At 54.1% G+C, this 16,804-nt stretch overlaps 1 protein-coding gene across 1 annotated transcript; it reads right to left on the reverse strand.

Moving 5' to 3' along the window:
• Nucleotides 1-718: 718 nt before the first annotated feature.
• Nucleotides 719-15,582, reverse strand: Extl1 (exostosin like glycosyltransferase 1). Its single transcript, XM_059256178.1, is given in 14 exon segments — nt 719-1,366; nt 1,528-1,696; nt 2,705-2,865; nt 3,128-3,214; nt 3,903-3,992; nt 5,565-5,671; nt 5,840-5,951; nt 5,953-5,973; nt 6,559-6,630; nt 6,632-6,679; nt 8,185-8,292; nt 8,533-8,623; nt 14,013-14,556; nt 14,559-15,582. Coding segments are annotated over 14 exon segments (2,154 nt in total). The 5' UTR covers nt 14,920-15,582; the 3' UTR covers nt 719-1,183.
• Between the last annotated feature and the right edge of the window lie 1,222 nt (nt 15,583-16,804).

The raw sequence follows: 16,804 nt of genomic DNA on the forward strand, positions 1-16,804 counted from the left end.
CATACTTCTCCCCAGTTCTCAGACTGGGGCTGCACACACCAGTGCCCCTCCACTTCCCTTCAACTCTCCCTCTTTAACTCCATCCATGGCCTGGCATTGTGGCTCACGCCTGTAACTCTAACACTTGGGAAGCTGAGGCAGGAAGCCTGGGTTACAGAGTCAGACCTTGTCTCAATCCCTCACGGCCACCCTCCTCCACCCCCCCCCCCAAAAAAAAAAGAAAAGAAAATTCAAGAAAGAGCCGGGCCGTGGTGGCACACGCCTTTGATCCCAGCTCTCTGGAAAGCAGAGGCAAGTAGATCTCTGTGAGTTCGAGGCTAGCCTGGTCTACAGAATGAGTTCCAGGACAGTCAGGATTGTACAAAGAAACCCTGTCTTGAAAAATGAAAAACGAAAGAAAAAAAATTTTCAAGAAAGCAAAACCAAATTCCTTTGAAGGGCCGGGCGGTGGTGGCGCACGCCTTTAATCCCAGCACTCGGGAGGCAGAGCCAGGCGGATCTCTGTGAGTTCGAGGCCAGCCTGGGCTATGAAGTGAGTTCCAGGAAAGGCGCAAAGCTACACAGAGAAACCCTGTCCCAAAAAAAAAAAAAAAAAAAAAAAAAAAAAAAAAAAAAAAAAAAATTCCTTTGAAGAGAGAGCGGTACAGCAGCTGACCTCTAGTGGTGAAGATTGGTAGTGCAGTGCTGCTAGTCTTGATTGAGCCCAGCAACCCTGCTTTTTTGTGAACTAGGAACCCCAGAGCAGGGGATGGAGTTTTGCCTCGTGCACACACTGCCCATGTTCCACCACGCTGGCATCCAGTTAATACTCTTGTAGCTATAGGTCAAATATTTACCATGCACCTGCCAGACCGAAGAAAGGAGGGGCAGGATCCGCCCTCCGGAGCTCCTAGGCCCGTCCTGGGACGGGGAGGTGTGCCCAAGCACTCAGCGTGAATCGTGCAAGGACTTCGAGACCACCAAGGAGGTGAGTGGGCATGCGGGTCAGGAATGGAACAGGCAGAGATGCAGAGAAAGGCATTTCAGGGACCGGGATCAGCCTGTGTCCCGGCCTTTGCCAAACCTAACGCTGTCCCGCCGCAGCCAAGGGGAGACCCCGCCCCTCAGGGCGCCCTGTCGTGATTGGCCAACCGGGACATGACTTATGCGTTCTCTCCTGTCCAGGGCAGGGGCAGCGCTTTGCCTAGGGCTTCTCTAGACTGCGGTACTTCTTGCGTTGCACGGACACCGGGTCCTTGAACAGTACCGGGTCCAGACGCACTCGAGAGGACACCAGAGGCATGTGGCCGAACCCCGCTGCCACACGGTTGATGCAGTCCTGAGCCAGAGGCTGAGGCTCTGGTCCAGGTCCAGGTCCCTCAGCGGCCTAAGAGGTGGAAGGGAAAAGTATCCATGAAGCTTGTTTTTTTGAACCCTCACCCCTGCCGCAGCAAGAAAGATTTGGATTAGATGGCAAGAGAGAATCCACCCGTTTCCTTTCCTAACCCGTGCTTTCCTAGTGAGGACCAGTTCCCGGAGGGCTCTCACCGGTGGGGCAGCCTTCCGGTGCTGCCTGCCGTAAGGCACCTTGATAGGGGGCAGCTTGGTGACAGTTGCTACCAGGAAGTTCATCAGGACATCCACACAGGTGGGAGTGTCATCTGCCATGGTCCTCAGGGTCTTAGGCAGGGAGTGGGTGAAGAGGGTGTGGTAATACCTGTAAGGTATAAGGTAAGCCTTAGGCAGCGGGGAGAGACAGGGAACGCTGCAGGCAGGATCCATTCTTCCTTCGACCCAGACCTCAAGCCACTTTCCAAGACCTGTACCCCACCCTCTAACTCCTCGCACAGGGAGCCCCTGTCCTGGGCATGACCAGCTCTCCAAGGGTCCTGTTGCTTAGGGGATGGGCAATGATGTGTTATTCTCTATCCTTCCAATCCCTCCTCGGGGCCCATTTCCTGGGCTCCCAAGTCTGAACTCTGACAGAGTTAGACTTGGTGGTAGAGGGGAGTACTAGATGGTTCCAAAGCCATCAAACCTGGCTACCCAACGATCAGCTTCAGGGAGACTGTAAAAGCTGGGCCCGCTCTGCACACATGAGGATTACCCTTCTCCATCCTGAGAGCATCATGCAGAGCTCCTTGGAAAAATCTATAAAAAGTTCCACGATACACGGATGAGGTTTAAACAGATTACAGAATCACTTTCAAGAGGCCCCAGAAGCCAAGCCTGCTGGGGAACCACACCTGTAATCTCAACACCCAGGAAGACAGGAAGTTCTCATACTTGAGGCCAGCTCGCACACCTGAGCTCAGCTTGGGCTGCACAGGGGGGCCCTGTCTCTGAGTCAGGGTTTCACACATCCCATGCTGACTTCAAACTCATTACCCAGCTGAGTGTGATCTTGAACTCCTGATCCCTCTGCTTCCACTGAACCAGGGCTGGGATTACAGATGTGTGCCATCATGCCCACTTTTACTCAGAATTGGGGATGGAACCCAGGCAACGCACACGCTAGACAAGCTCTCTTACCAACTGAGCTAGCTTCCCACCCCAGCTCAAAAACAAGTAAGGCGATCCCCCCCCCAAAAAAATCATATTACTTGGAACAGGTTTATCTAGGCCTTGAACCTTGACTCCAGACAGCAGGAACCCACCCACCCGCTCCTAGGTCGGGCCTGGAGGCTCTGGCCCTTTCTCCCTGTGCTGGGGCCAACGTGTGCACCTGTGGTAGAAGGCAGCCGTAGTGAGGACCATGGAGAATTCATTGGCCATCTCAGTACTGTAGCCCCATCCACCCCGGGCCTCATCCCAGAAGTGGTTCCAAGTCAGAAAGCCCACCATCCGCTCAGGAAAGCTCTGCCACACCACAAAGGCAAAGTCCACCTGCAGAGGGATTTAAGTGAGCTATGAGGAGGGACTTCCTGACCAAAATCCTTATAGCCTGTGGTGGGGGTGGGGGTGGGGGGAACAACCTGCCTGAGGGGTTAGGGCGAGGCTTAGGGGACAGGGAATGGGAGCCATCGCTGGGAGTTTTACTAGAAGTTTAACATGAGTGTTTGTGGGGAGCTCGGGGGAACTTGCCCAGCCAGAGGCACAGGGCTGGATTTCAGGGCTTGGGAACCTGAGGAAGCTGAAGTGCCCTCACCTCACTGGTAGAAAGAGTGCTTCGGGCATCAAGGCTGAGGATGACGTTGGTGCTGATGTCGCTGTACGGGAAGAATCGGTCACTGGCCTGTGGTGGGGCAGAGGAGTTGACTCAGCCACGCGAAGTACCCCTCAACCCCGACCCAGTAAGAGTGAGCCCGTCAGAGAGGGTGTGGAAGCCAGGACTACAGAAGCCTGCCCACAAGCCTAGACTGCAGTTCCCCTTCATCTCTAAGGGCCCTGTAGTTTGGCATCTAGGGTTCTCGCTATCATATCATTCACTCTTACCAACCCTGGGTCAATTATTTGAAAGCATCGGACTTGGCGAGATGAAAGTGTCTTGTGTACAAGCACAGGACCGGCACAGGGTGCATGTGATGTGGCGTTGTGCAGGTTCCCAGCTCCTACCCGTTGCAGCCCACCATGACGCTCGCTGTAGTATTTCTCCATGGACCCACGTTCCTCATCCGAGACCCTACCCCTTCCTTATTCGAGACATCCATGCAGTCACTTGCCTCCCACGTTACGAGAATGTCAGGGCTCTAGAAGTGTATTTCCCAGGGCTGGAAATGGAACCCAGGACCCTCCACATAGCAGGCAAATGTGTACCACTGAGACCCACCCTAGTGTAAGAGAATCATTCCCATTAGACCTGCAGCTAGAACCCATGGCCTGATTCCTTAGACACACAGAGAAGCCCAGTTTGGCTCAAAACATCCCGATGTCAGTCCTCCCTGGTCCCCAGTGGGAGTCTTCCCCCCCCCAACCCCCATCACCTTCCTGTGCCCCTCAATGACTGTCAAGGGCACCGTTGTCTCAGGCCACCTGTCAGGGGGTGGCTTCTCACTGCTCCAGAGGATCAGGATCTAGGAAGAAAGGGGACGTATCTGAAGTCTGGGATCAGGATTAGAAGGGGAGTCCGGGTGATGGATGGAGCACGGAGAGCAGCTACTTATGCACACATGAGACGGAGGTGCTCAGTGGACAATATGCTCCTTCATGGCCACCTTTAGACTTGCCTCTGGTCTTCTGGAAGGCAAGAATTCTGGTTGAGGCCAGGCGGTGGTGGCGCATGCCTTTAATCCCAGCACTTGGGAGGCAGAGCCAGATGGATTTCTGTGAGTTTGAGGCCAGCCTGGTCTACAGAGTGAGATCCAAGACAGGCACCAAAACTACACAGAGAAACCCTGTCTCAAAAAAAAAAAAAAAAAAAAAAAATTCTGGTTGAGACGGGGTGGTGGTGAATGCCTGTAATACCAGCATTTGGGAGGCAGAGGGGAAGCTAGATCTCTGAGTCTAGCCAGGGCTACCCCAATGCTAAACAGTAAAACTGTCAAAAAAAAAAAAAAAAATTAGTGTGGTCTCCTTAGACAGGGTCTCTTTCTGTAGCCCTGGCTGTCTTTGAACTCACTATGTGGACCTGACTTGAATTCACAGTCTGCCTCTGCCTCCCAAACGCTGTTAGTAAAGTCACGTGTCACTCTTTACATGCAACCCCACCGTCCCTCCAGAACTTGCATTCTCCTATGCATCATCCCTGCTCCGTCCCAGGGCCCATCTATAGAGGTCCCCCTCTGTACCCCGGCCTTGCTACTCCCCTTCCTCTGAGAATCCTGGATGCTTTGGTGGGTTTTTGTTGTCTAGACCGATTTATTATTTTATGTGCACAAAGGTTCTGCCTGCATGTCTGTGTGCCAGGTGCCTGCCTGCCTGGTGCCTACAGAGGTAAGAAGGGAGGCCAGATCCCCTGGAATGGAAGTATTGAAGTCACCAACGGTTGTGAGCCAGCATGTGGGCGCTGGGAGCTGAACTTGGGCTCTCTTGAAAGAACAAGAGCTCCTAACCAATGAGCCATTTCTCCAGCCCTGTTGGGTTTTTGTTTGTCTGTCTTACGGCTTTCCAGACGGAATCTTGTTACATAGTCTCAGCTGGCCTTACACTCACTGTGTGGCCCAGGCTAGCCTGCCTCCAACTCTCAGCATCCCTCCTGCCTCAGCTCCAGTGCTGGGATTACAGGCATGAGCCACTAAACCCGGCAACCTGTGTTCTCTGTGAGACTGGATGGTCTTGGCACCAAGAACTGCTATCATTACAAATGATGGGGAGGAGTCCTCTCCTGCTTCTTTGGTCCTCAGCACTAATGCCCCAGGTCTGGTCTCAAGGTGAGAAAATGAATGAATGAATGAATGAATGAACAAATGAACGAATGCATGCTTCCTTCCAGCCTCACCAAGAACCGTCAGCTCTTCTAGGACTTCACCAGTTCTGATGGAGTTCAGGGAAAGAACAAGAAGCTCGAGGCTTAAAGTCAGCAAGACTCTTTGGAAATCCTCCCTGTGCCTTCCCCACAGATGTGTGCTCATCTAGGGCCTTGCTCTGTTCCTTGCGTCCTCCCTGGACCCCAGGGCTCCAGCTGTGGGGGCGGGAGGGGGGCAGACCTGGGCACAGTGCCGGGAAGCTGCCACCGCCTGGATAAGCTTCAGCAGGGGCTCGCCAGAGACCCCTACCCAGATCAGGGCGCTGAAACGGCTCTCAGGGATGGAGCCTGGAGGAAGGAGACACAGGGCATAGTTAGGAGGAAGAAGGTGGAGCCCTTGGAGAGTGACCTGAGTTGGGGGACCCCAAAGAACCAGGAGAGATGTCAGAGTTTGAAGCTAGAGCAAACCTGGGGAGAGCTGAGGTCACCTCAAGTTGTCCCACCCCCAGGACATACCCTGTTGCTGGTGATAAAAGGGGAAGTCCTTCAGGCTCGTGGAAAAAGTGGGGAGAGCCAGGAGTGCCCCTGGGGGGCTGTTCCACATCCGAGAGGGGCGAGCTGAGGCCCCCCCAGATCCGGTCCTGAATGATCTGTGGAAAGAGGAGGCGGCTGTGCAGGGGGAGTGGCTAATGTTTGGGGTTCAGACAGCAGGTTGTGGGGTGGGGCCAGAGGAGGGGCAGAGCCTGAAGAGGAGGGGCCTGAGGGGTGGCGGGATGGGAACCCCACACCTTTCTGGTGCAGAACAGCGGAGAAGCTAGAAGCCAGAGGAGCCTTCTGCTGTAGTGGGAATGTACAGGTGACAGATGGTGACATGCCCTTCCCTCCTTTCCTCACTCCCACAGACACAAGTGTGGGGTCATGCCGCTCTTTCAGGACTCAAAACTCTGAAAGAACCGGACTCTTTCCCAACCCAGCACTCCAGACTGCTTCTGCCATCAGTTAGAGAGAGGGAGCCTATGTTTGAAATCCACGGGCCACAGTGGTGTCCTCTGACAAGGGCAAGCTCAGGACTGGGGGAGAACGTGTGTCCAGGATCGCACAGCCACGCCTGGGTCTTCCCAGAAGCACCAAGGGAGGACCCACAACACAGGCAGAGAAGGATGGAGAGAAGGATGGAGGGGGAAGAGCTGAGGGGGGCGCAGGGGTGGGGGCGCCTGCAGACGAGTCTCCCCCACCTCTAGTGTGGTATGGATGACTTTTTCCACTGAGGAGAAGTAAGCGGTCCACAGAAACTGGGTCTGCTGCCGCGAGGGAGAGAATCCTCGAAGGCGGCATTTCACGGAGAGCAGCCAGGACCTGGAGGCGCAGAGAGAGAAAAAGAGGAGGCCCGGAGTTGGGCCCTGACTGACCCCAGAAAGGCGAAAGCTGATGTCAGAACTCTGGGAATTGGAAGCTTCCAGTGATGTGCACCCCGTGTTTAGGGTCACACAGAGCTGATTTTAAGTGACACTTAATGTTAGGCGAGGTGGCATTTACCTGTAAATCCTGGCACCTAGCAGGCAGAGGCAGGAGGGTCTTGAGTTCAAGGCCAGCTTAGACTAAGAGACCTTGTCTTAGAAACAAAACAAAAAACAAAACAAAGGGTAGTAGTGGCGGGGTGTGTGTGGGGAAACAGAGGGACTCGGTTGACAAAGTGCCTGCAGAGCATACACAAAGCCCAGGGTTCGATCCTCAGCACCACAAAATGTCACCACTGACACATGCCTGTAATCCCAGCACTCAAGAGCTGGAGCAGGAGGATCAGAAGTTCAAGATCATTCTAGGCTGCACAGGGCGTTTAAGGCCAGCCTGGGCTACATGAGACTCTATCCAAAATACCAAAGTGGAGAGGGGGAGACAGTAACTGTCACAACACCTCCAGTCTCACTTTCCCTATATGTGGAATGGGTACATTAAACGCCTCCCTCATAGGTGGTTGTAAAGACTCAACTAGAAAATGCCCATTTAGTGCTTAGGTCATGTGGAGACTGTGTGTGTGTGTGTGTGTGTGTGTGTGTGTGTGTGTGTGTGTGCGCGCAAGCATGTTCTCGTATGTTTCTTTTTGAGACTATCCCAGGCTACCCTCCAACTTGCTATGTAGTAGAAGATGACCTTGAGCCGGGGGGTGGGGATGGGGGGTGGGTGTGGTGGGGGGTGGTGGTGGTGGTGGCGCACGCCTTTAATCTCAGCACTCGGGAGGCAGAGCCAGGCGGATCTCTGTGAGTTCGAGGCCAGCCTGGGCTAGCTACCAAGTGAGTTCCAGGAGAGGCGCAAAGCTACACAGAGAAACCCTGTCTCGAAAAACCAAAAAAAAAAAACAAAAAAAAAAAAAACAAACCAGAAGATGACCTTGAACTCCTGATCTCCCTGCCTTACACTCCCTAGTGTTGGGATTCTGTGTGGTGCCACCATGCCCAGTTAAAGGATATAGTCACTGCTCACTTTCACGCCTCCTCCTCCTCCTCCTCCTCCTCGGACCTAACTCCTAACCACCTAACTCCTGGGACTTCTCCAGGCAGCTCCCACGAATTCTTCAGACCCAGACAAAATTAATTTCATCAGATGGAAAAGACACGGGGTCTTACTCATTTTCTTTCAGCGGAGCCCCAGAGATCACCGGATCTAACATCCCATTGTAGAGATGGGGAAACTGAGGCTGAAAGTGGCTTAGAACTTGCTCTCAGCACCCTCCAGCGTCTCCACCTTCATCTATGTCTATGGGAGCTCCGGAGGCAATGACGACAGGAATGACTAGAAGGGGGGCAAGTTCCTGGGGTCCCTCCCCTGACGTGCCCCTCACCGTGGGACAGACCCTGACCTACCTGCAGCGGGAGCCTCTCATCAGCAAGGATGGCTGCCTTGGTCCAGTCGATGACTTCTGAGAAAGGCAACTCCCAGCGAGGGCTGAGGAGCACAGGGATACAGCCGGCCTGGGGGGCAGGGCAGTCATTGGGGCGCCCAGCCCCTCCCTGCACACACTCACCACCACCCCAGTCCAAAGTAGCAGCCCCTGCTGTTAGGGGGAAGGATAAAGAGGAGAATATATTTTTCTTTTTGCTGGGGGTGGGAGAGGGAGACAGGGAACCCCCTTCCCATGTGCATGGGCCCAGCATTCCTGCCAGCTTGAGGGTGGAGGTGCAGAGGCTGGGGATACTCAGGTTGGGGTGTACCTGAAGGGCTTGGAGGAAGCAGGAGGCGGCAGATCGGTGGCCAGGAATGAGGCAGAAGGTGGCACTGGGTAGTGTTTCTCCTGGGTGGGTCCTGAGAAGGTGCAGGAAGGTTTCTGGACACCGGAGCCTGAGCTTGGCCGCCCCAGTGGCCTGCAGTGACACTTCCTAGTCCCAAGATGTTGACTCCCACCGTGTCCTCAGACACATAGCCACACTGACAGGAACAACCAGGAGCAGTGGCCTGGCATCTGCTCTGCTCACTGCTATGTGGAGATTCAGAAACCCTGCGTGCCCTTGGTGGCCTCAGACATCTCCCTCCTCGTCCTTGTACCTCAGTTCCCTCATTTACAAAGTGGGAGGTGCCTGAATGTTACGTCCTTCCTTTCACTTCCGCTCTGGCCCAGCCCTCCCCATCACCTGAGTGACCACCATATCTATCCCTCTCCATCACCTGAGTGACCTCCACACCCAGCCCTCTTCATCACCTGAGTGACCTCCACACCCAGCCCTCCCCATCACCTGAGTGACCTCCACACCCAGCCCTCCTCATCACCTGAGTGACCTCCACACCCAGCCCTCCCCATCACCTGAGTGACCTCCACACCTATCCCTCCCCGTCACCTGGGTGACCACCACATCTATCCCTCCCCATCACCTGAGTGACCTCCACACCTATCCCTCCCCATCACCTGAGTGACCTCCACACCCAGCCCTCCCCATCACCTGAGTGACCTCCACATCCAGCATTCCTGCACTGGTGGCCCAGCCATGAAAGGCTTCTCTGTACTGAGGTGGGCTGGGCCTCCAGCCTGGAACCGCACAGGAAACTCTTGCCCACAGGCCTGTCTTGGAGGACAGGCCTCCTCTGTTCCCCCCTCCTCCTCCCTCAGCCCCAGGGCCATGATCAGTTGTGCAGTGAGTCTGAGGGAGACTCAGCCACAGCCTCTTCAGTACCAGCTCTCTGGCTCTGCCAGCCCAGGGAACTAAAGCCTACAGTCCATCTAGGGAAGAAAGGGCCAGAGGGGACCCATGGGTGCGCACAATGCTCAGTGAGGTGCATGAAGGGGGCCACCCAGGAGCCTCCTCAGCTGCTCTCTGCTCTGAGCCTGACCTCCAGCAGTATCAGGCACGGTACGAGCACCTCTGATCACTGAGGGGGACTGAGTCTCAAGAAGAGGGACTGGACTGTGGTGACAACTAAGATGTGCCAATTCCAATTCCCAGTTATTTCAGCCATCATGAGGGATAAGTTCAGGGGTGCACCAGGAGCCTCTGGAAGGCTTCACCACAAAACGAACATCACCCCCTTATCACATTAAAAGTCATAGCACTAGCCAGGCAGGCCCAACTCCCCTCCAGTAAGCTGTATGGAACTAAAAGGAGCCCACAGAGAAGAGGGGCCCACTGCACTGACTGCACCCTTGGCTTTTAGTTCCCCTCCATCTCACCTTTGTGCCTCTACATGCCCTCTCCCCTCATCCCGAGGCCCTCTCTGCCTCACATGGGCAGTTCCTTCTGTTCTGCAGCAAAGACCTGGCTCAGTGACACCTTCTCCAGGAAGCCCTCCTTGATATCCCAGCCAACCACCACTCCTGGCACAGTTTTAAGAGCTTTCCCTGTACAAAGATCATTCTCACAGCAGCTCTCTGAGACAGAAAACACTGCTATCCTAGGCTCTATCTGACAGGTGAGGAAACTGAGGCCTGAAGACATGCTTAGCTCTGAAGTAGAGCAGACTCCAGAGCAGAGGTTCTCAACCTTCTAAACACTGTGACCCTTTAACACAGTTCCTCACGTTGTGGTGACCCCCCCCCCCACCACAGAAATATTTTTGTTGCTACTTCATAACTGTAATTTTGCTACTGTTGTGAATCATAATGTAAATTCCAATGGTCTTAGGTGACCCCTGCAAAAGGGTAATTTGACCTGAGGGGTCACGACCCACAGGTTGAGAACTCCTGCTCTACAGCCTCCCTCTGCTTAACACTGTACCACTGATCCACCTGCCTCCCTGCTAGGGCTGAGTTAACCGACAGGGGTCCAACGCCCTCTTCTGCTCTCTCTCTTGCTCTTTGTTTTGTTTCCGGGTTTGTTGTTGTTGTTGTTGTTGTTTGTTTGTTTGTTTGTTTGTTTTTGTTTTTTAGACAGGGTCTCACTATGTAGCTCTGGCTGTCCTGGAACTCATAGAGATCTGTCTGCCTCTGCCTCCTGAGTGCTGGGGTTAAAGGTGTGCGCCACCACCGCCGCCTGGCCTCTTCTGGTCCCTCAAGGTGTCTTGCGACTTGAGATCCCCCAATGCCCAGTGAAATGCTGAGTGGGCATGGCAGTTCACTTGTAATGTGAACATGAGGTGTATGGAGATGGGATCCTGTGAGCAAGCTGGCTGGCTAGACTAGGTGAACAGGCAAGCTCTGTATGAGGTAAAGAGGAAGACAGCCATCAACGTGGGGCCTCCATGTGCATGTGCACACTTGTGTACATGGACCCCCACACATACGTGACCACATGTGAGCTAGCATGCATGCATGCCCACCACAGGCATGTACAGACTTTTAAAAGTGGAGGAGAGGCCAGGCATGGTGGCACACATCTGTAATCTCAGTTCTTGGGTGGCGGAGGCAGGAAGATCCAGCGTTCAAAGCCATCCTCATCCACATAGTGAGCTGAAAGGCAGCCTGGGCTATAGGAGATCCTGTCTCAGAAAACCCAAACAATCAAACAAACAGAAGAAGAGGTATATGGGAGCACACACATATACCCTGGATGCACAGGGCTCCCCAGAAAAGAAAGATACACAAGATGAAGGAACCAGCTCAGCTCTGGACAGGAAACCTGGGTGGTCGAGCCAGGTGGGAGGGGGACTTTTGAATGTGTACCCCTTTGTACCACTGGAATTCTTCATCCTGTGAATGAATCACCTATTCATAAAAATAAAGAAATTACAATTTCAGTGGGCGGGCCCTTATTCCAAAGCAACAGGAGACTATTCAAGCAGCGTGGAAAAACACTGGCATGGGAACAAAAAGCACAGTTCTGAGTCCCAACCCCCCTTGAGCACTTGGTCAGAAAAGTGAGGGGACCTGGGGAGCAAAGAGCCCCCGACACTCCCCACACACAGCTCCCTGAGTCTGTTTCCTGTGCCCCGAGATAGATGGGGACTAATGTCTCCGGTGGAGGATGCTGGGAGAATCAGCAATAATGGAGGAGGGTGGGGAGAGTGCAGTCCCCTGGGTAGCCTCCACCACCACCACCTGCCTGCCAGCCAGGGAATGTGGGACAGTGGCAGGGACTGAAGTGCCTCTTTCTTTGGCCGGTGCCTGTTTATTGGCTGTCTTCTGGGGCTGGCCTCCCTCTCTCACTCTGTCCCTATGCTGTCTGGCCTAGGCAGCTGCCAGGTACTTCCGAGAAACTGCGGACAATGAATGACCGCCACACAGCAGATCTTGAAAATAAAGGCATCATGGGAAATGCTGCCCGGAGCAGGATGGAGTGACACACACCTGTAGTCCCTATCCCCACACTCAGGAAGCAAAGGCAGCAGAATTATTGCATGCTCAAGGCCATCAGGGTCTACCCTGAACCTTCCAAGTAGGTTGGAAGCAGAAAGAAAACAGCTACCCAAGTGTCTACAGGTGGCCTACGCTACGCCGAACAGTTTTCCCTCAGCACACAAAGTAATAACTAAAGCTAGCCAAAAGAGAGACTTCCAGGAAGCAAGCAGAGCCGGTGAGTGGAGAGTGGGAAAGAGAGGGCACGGTGACCCTGACACGGGAGCCTTGTCACCAGAGGAGAGTTCCTGTTAGGCTCTGGGCCTGAGGAGCCCCAAGTTCTCCAGAAGTCTCCAGAAGGGCTGGCCATGGGAACGACAGGGCAGGCTCCCAAGAGGTCTTCCAAGTGCCCCCAGGAGGGTAAGGATTCCGTTCCCTTCAGAGCCCAGAGGCAGAACTGGAGCTTGGCCATGGGAAGGAGTCCTGGGGGAAGCTGAGCTCAGAATAGCCCAGCTGGAGGACAGGGAGGGAGACCACAGGAGGAGGCAAAAGACGGACACACCTAAGGACTATAAACTCAGGTCTGCCGTGGGGTGATGGAGAGGGAGCCCTGGGCCCCACAGCCTGGACAACCTTAGAAGCTGGGGTTGATGGCCTCCTGGAGACATACGGGTTCAGTAATTAGGAGTCACAAGCTTAGGTCACTTAAGAATTAAAAGTGTGCCCTGAGAGCAGCACACAGGTGGAGGGCTGTCTCTATACGAGCTCTCCATGCCCTCATGTCTATGCAGGTAGGAAGTTCTTTCAATCTGACCTAAGTCATCTTTCTAAAATCAAAGGCTGTTATTTCCTTGAGAGATTAATCTCCAAAATTAGACACAAGAGCAGTTTCCAGCTGTGACCAGTTACCAGTCTCTGTGGTCCCCTTGAGGCCTTTGACAGGATTGATCATAACTCTTGCTTAAAACGCAGAACCGTCATACTGAAGGCTTTGGAGACAGACGGTTCTGGATTAAAATATTGGCTGTGCTCACTCTGGCCCGGTGGCCACAGGTTAAGTTAGCTAACCTATATCGTCTTTAGAATACAGATACTTTAGTGACAGTGGTTAGAACTATTTTATTATATACAATAGCGTGTGTGTGTGTGTGTGTGTGTGTGTGTGTGTGTGTATGTGTGTGTGTATGCGCGCGTGTGTACATGTGTGGAGGCCAGAGATTGAGGTTGGTCTTTTTCAGTCACTTTCCACTTTATTTTTTCACATTTATCTATTTATTTGTGTGCATGGGTGCCTCTGTGCCCTGGAGAGTGTGTGGATGTCAGAGGACAATTCCCAGGCATCTGTTCTCTCTTTCGAGCTTGCGGGCGTGGGGACTGAACTCAGGTTGTCAGGCTTGCGGGCAAGCGCCTTTGCCCACCGAGACATTTTATTTATTTATTTATTTATTTTCTCTACTTTATTTTTTAAGGCAGGGAACCTGAAAGTCACTCTTTTCAGCTCTAGAGATCTTCTGTCTCTACCTCCTCAGCACTGGGCTTTTGCATGGGGTGGGGGTGGGGTGGGGCTTGAACGCCTGTCTTTATGTTCACAAACGCCACATGACTGATCTCCCTCCCCCGGCTGTAACCATTGTTTATGGAAGTGCTTACACCAAGTGAGTGATACCTAAATGTCTGCTACATAAAATGTCAGGAGTAGGAGGGACTAGGGTAACAGGAATCGGGGAGGGGGGAGCAGGAGCGAGCCATGTTGTGTTTCTAAGATTCCTCAAGGGAGAATTCCAACAACTGCCTTTCACGCCCTTTGAGACAATCATCTTGGTGGAAGTCCACTCTGCTGTCTTAACTCTCTCTCACCTACTGCGGCTGAGACTGGTTTTGTCAGGACTAGCTCGCACGGACCGGATGTCACTCTTGCCCTACACTCCATCCTCTGGACTTGCTCCTTTCGCAGACCCTCCCATTCAGCTCCCCAAGGGTAGATTTACTTACTGATGGGGTCCGGGGTCTTGCTCGCAGTGCCTGCCCCAAGGGCAGGCGGAGGCATGGGTGCTTACAGTACGCCACCCGCCCCTCTCCTCTGCGACGGCCAGTAAGGTGGCTCCAGGCTGGGGACTATGCTGCTGCAGCTGGCCCGGAGCCCCACCTTGCAATGGGTGAGCTTCAGGAAGATATGGGAGCGCGACATCGAAGCCTGGTCGGAAGATGTCCGAGGAGGGGCTGGCCTCAGCTACCATCGCCTGTCCCAGCCTGGTGCAGGGGGCTGGGTACAGACTGAGAACCAGATGGTTCCGGCCCCCATTCCAGTACGGAGGCAGGGGCCCGCACGCTCCTCTGTGGTCCTGGCTGGGGAGAAAGAGGTGGAGGCAAGCTTCTGCTGGGCTAAGTGCATAGTATCGGGAGCCTTCCAAGAAGTCCAGGATCCCGCGATGAGCCTCAGTGGTTGGACCAGCTGGGAGGTGCACAAAGATGCTGAGGACATTTCCCTTACATTTGGAGGTGTCGAAGCAGGCTCCCCAGGTGCAGCTGCTCCCCGGGGGGCTTGAGGAAGCTGTGGGGCATCTTCTGGGAGTGTCTCAGACTGGGAGAAACTCTGTAGGAAGGCAGCATCCAACCAGAGGGGCCAACTTTGGGAGCTCCCCGGTAGAGGTCCAGGTGGTACTGCCAGGCGAAAGGGGAAGACTCCCAGGAGGATGAGGAGGAGCCAGAAGACTGACAGTACCAGCCAGAAGGACTTCCTTTTCCACAGGGGCATGTGGCCACCCGCAGCCAGGGCCAGAAGGAAGTCAGGAACTTCTGTGGCAAATGGGGAAGGTGGGGAGCCCAGGGCAGGAGAGAGGATCTGGGAATCCGGATCCAGCACTCTCACTGCACAGAAGGGGAGACTGAGGAGGCTCATTGAAGGCAGGCTCCCTGCCTATGTTCAAACAGCATTATTGGCCACCTGTGGGACTGACCCCTTGGGGGAGGCCCTGACTTTCTGAACATGCCTTCCCACAACCTGGTCAGCCTTTCCCTCTCATGGGGCCCTCTGCCCTGGGCCACTGCTTGGGCTGATGCAACCCTTGCCCAGACCACAAGACCGTGTCCATCTGCCCTCGTGGCTGCACCCCCTGACCTTGCCCTTGGCCCAGAGGCAGGCTGTCTGCCAGACCATGGAGAACTAGTCTGGGCTCATGGGGATGGGTGGCTGGGGGGTGGCCAAGGGTGATGTGGAAGGAAGCAGGGCTGGTCTCTCTCACTCCTTGCCTCTGCCCCAACAGCCCTTGAGAAACCCTGACTACCACTGTAGCTCGGTGGTTAGCTTTCTGTGGCAGAGCTAAAAATAGACCTTATGCCCATGTGGGCCACCAGGGCCAGCTGAAGTTAGAGTCCGGGTGCAGCCCATGCCTGCTGTCTGGGGGATGAGAGGATTCGGACTCCTGTTCTTCTTCCCTTCTGCTATGGCCTCTAGCCCGGGCAGCTCCCCTGCACCCTCTAGCTGGGAGCTGTCACAGGGCAGAGGCCAAGACCTACGCTCCGATCCTGCTCCGGCCCCACAAGCGCAGCCGGCAGCTCCAGGTCCCACGCCAGTAAGCATCTGGTCGGTCCAGATCGCTTTCCTAGCTGCAGCCTGGCTCCGCCCCCGCCAGCCCTGATTGGGTCCTGGCTAGAAGGCAGGGTCTCCGCTTAACCCCTTGCAACCCCCTTTCCTAACGTGCTGTTTTGTTTCGTTTTGTTTTCATTTTGAGACAAGGTCCCCAGGTTGGTTTCAAACTCACCTTGCAGCCAGGGACCTTGAGTTTCTGATCCTGCGAGTGCTCGGATTCCAGCTATGTGCCATCACTCCTGGCTCTGGAAGACTAATAATGGCCAGCAGGGCTCTACACCTCACTGGTGATCATGTACTGACAGCCTGTTCCTCTACAGGTCTTTACCAATGATCCAAAGAACCCATTTATCTGTGATTTACCCCTATTATTATTATTATTATTATTATTATTATTATTATTATCATTTTATGTATTTTTTTCTTGGTTTTTTGAGACAGGGTTTCTCTGTGTAGCTTTGCGCCTTTCCTGGAACTCACTTTGGAGACCAGGCTGGCCTCGAACTCACAGAGATCCGAGTGCTGGGATTAAAGGCGTGCACCACCACCGCCCGGCCATTATATGTATTTTAAATATATTTTGTGGTGCTGGGAACGGAACCCAGGGCTTTGTGCGTGCTAGACAAGTGGTCTACCACTGAGTTACATCACCTTGTCATTTTTTTTTTAACTGTTGAGAAAAGTGAAGCTCAGAGAGGGGATAGATTCTCCCTAAGGTGACCCAGCTAGAAGTGTCCAGGAGAAGATTTGAACCCAGAGCATGACCTCATGGGGCTTCTGCTTGTCTCCCTGGCCACTGGATGGAGCTGGGCAGTGGCTACCTGCATCTATAGAATGAGTGAACAGCATCCTCCTTGGAGGGTTGCCAAGGTAGAGCCACGGGTGGTGGTGGTGGGGTCCATCCACAAGGAGGTACCGTTCCCCTGGTCTGGGAGGGCCGCTGACTTGACGGGGAAGCCACTAGGAGCACATTCTATCCCCAGTGAGCAGCCAGCTGAGGGCAGGGCACAGCCGTGTGCCCAGGAACATCCGCAAATGGAATCGAGGGGAAACGGCCTCTTGGCACTCAGAGGTCTGTCGCTCAGGGACAGACAGCCTCTCAGGCAAACACCAGGCTGTTTCACACAGAAGACAGGTGTGGCCTTCTGCCCTTGCCATCTTACCAGGCTAACTTCCTCATCTGCCTGGAGTCCGC

This window comes from Peromyscus eremicus, chromosome 2 (assembly GCF_949786415.1).
Source record: "Peromyscus eremicus chromosome 2, PerEre_H2_v1, whole genome shotgun sequence".
Taxonomy (NCBI): Eukaryota; Metazoa; Chordata; class Mammalia; order Rodentia; family Cricetidae; genus Peromyscus; species Peromyscus eremicus.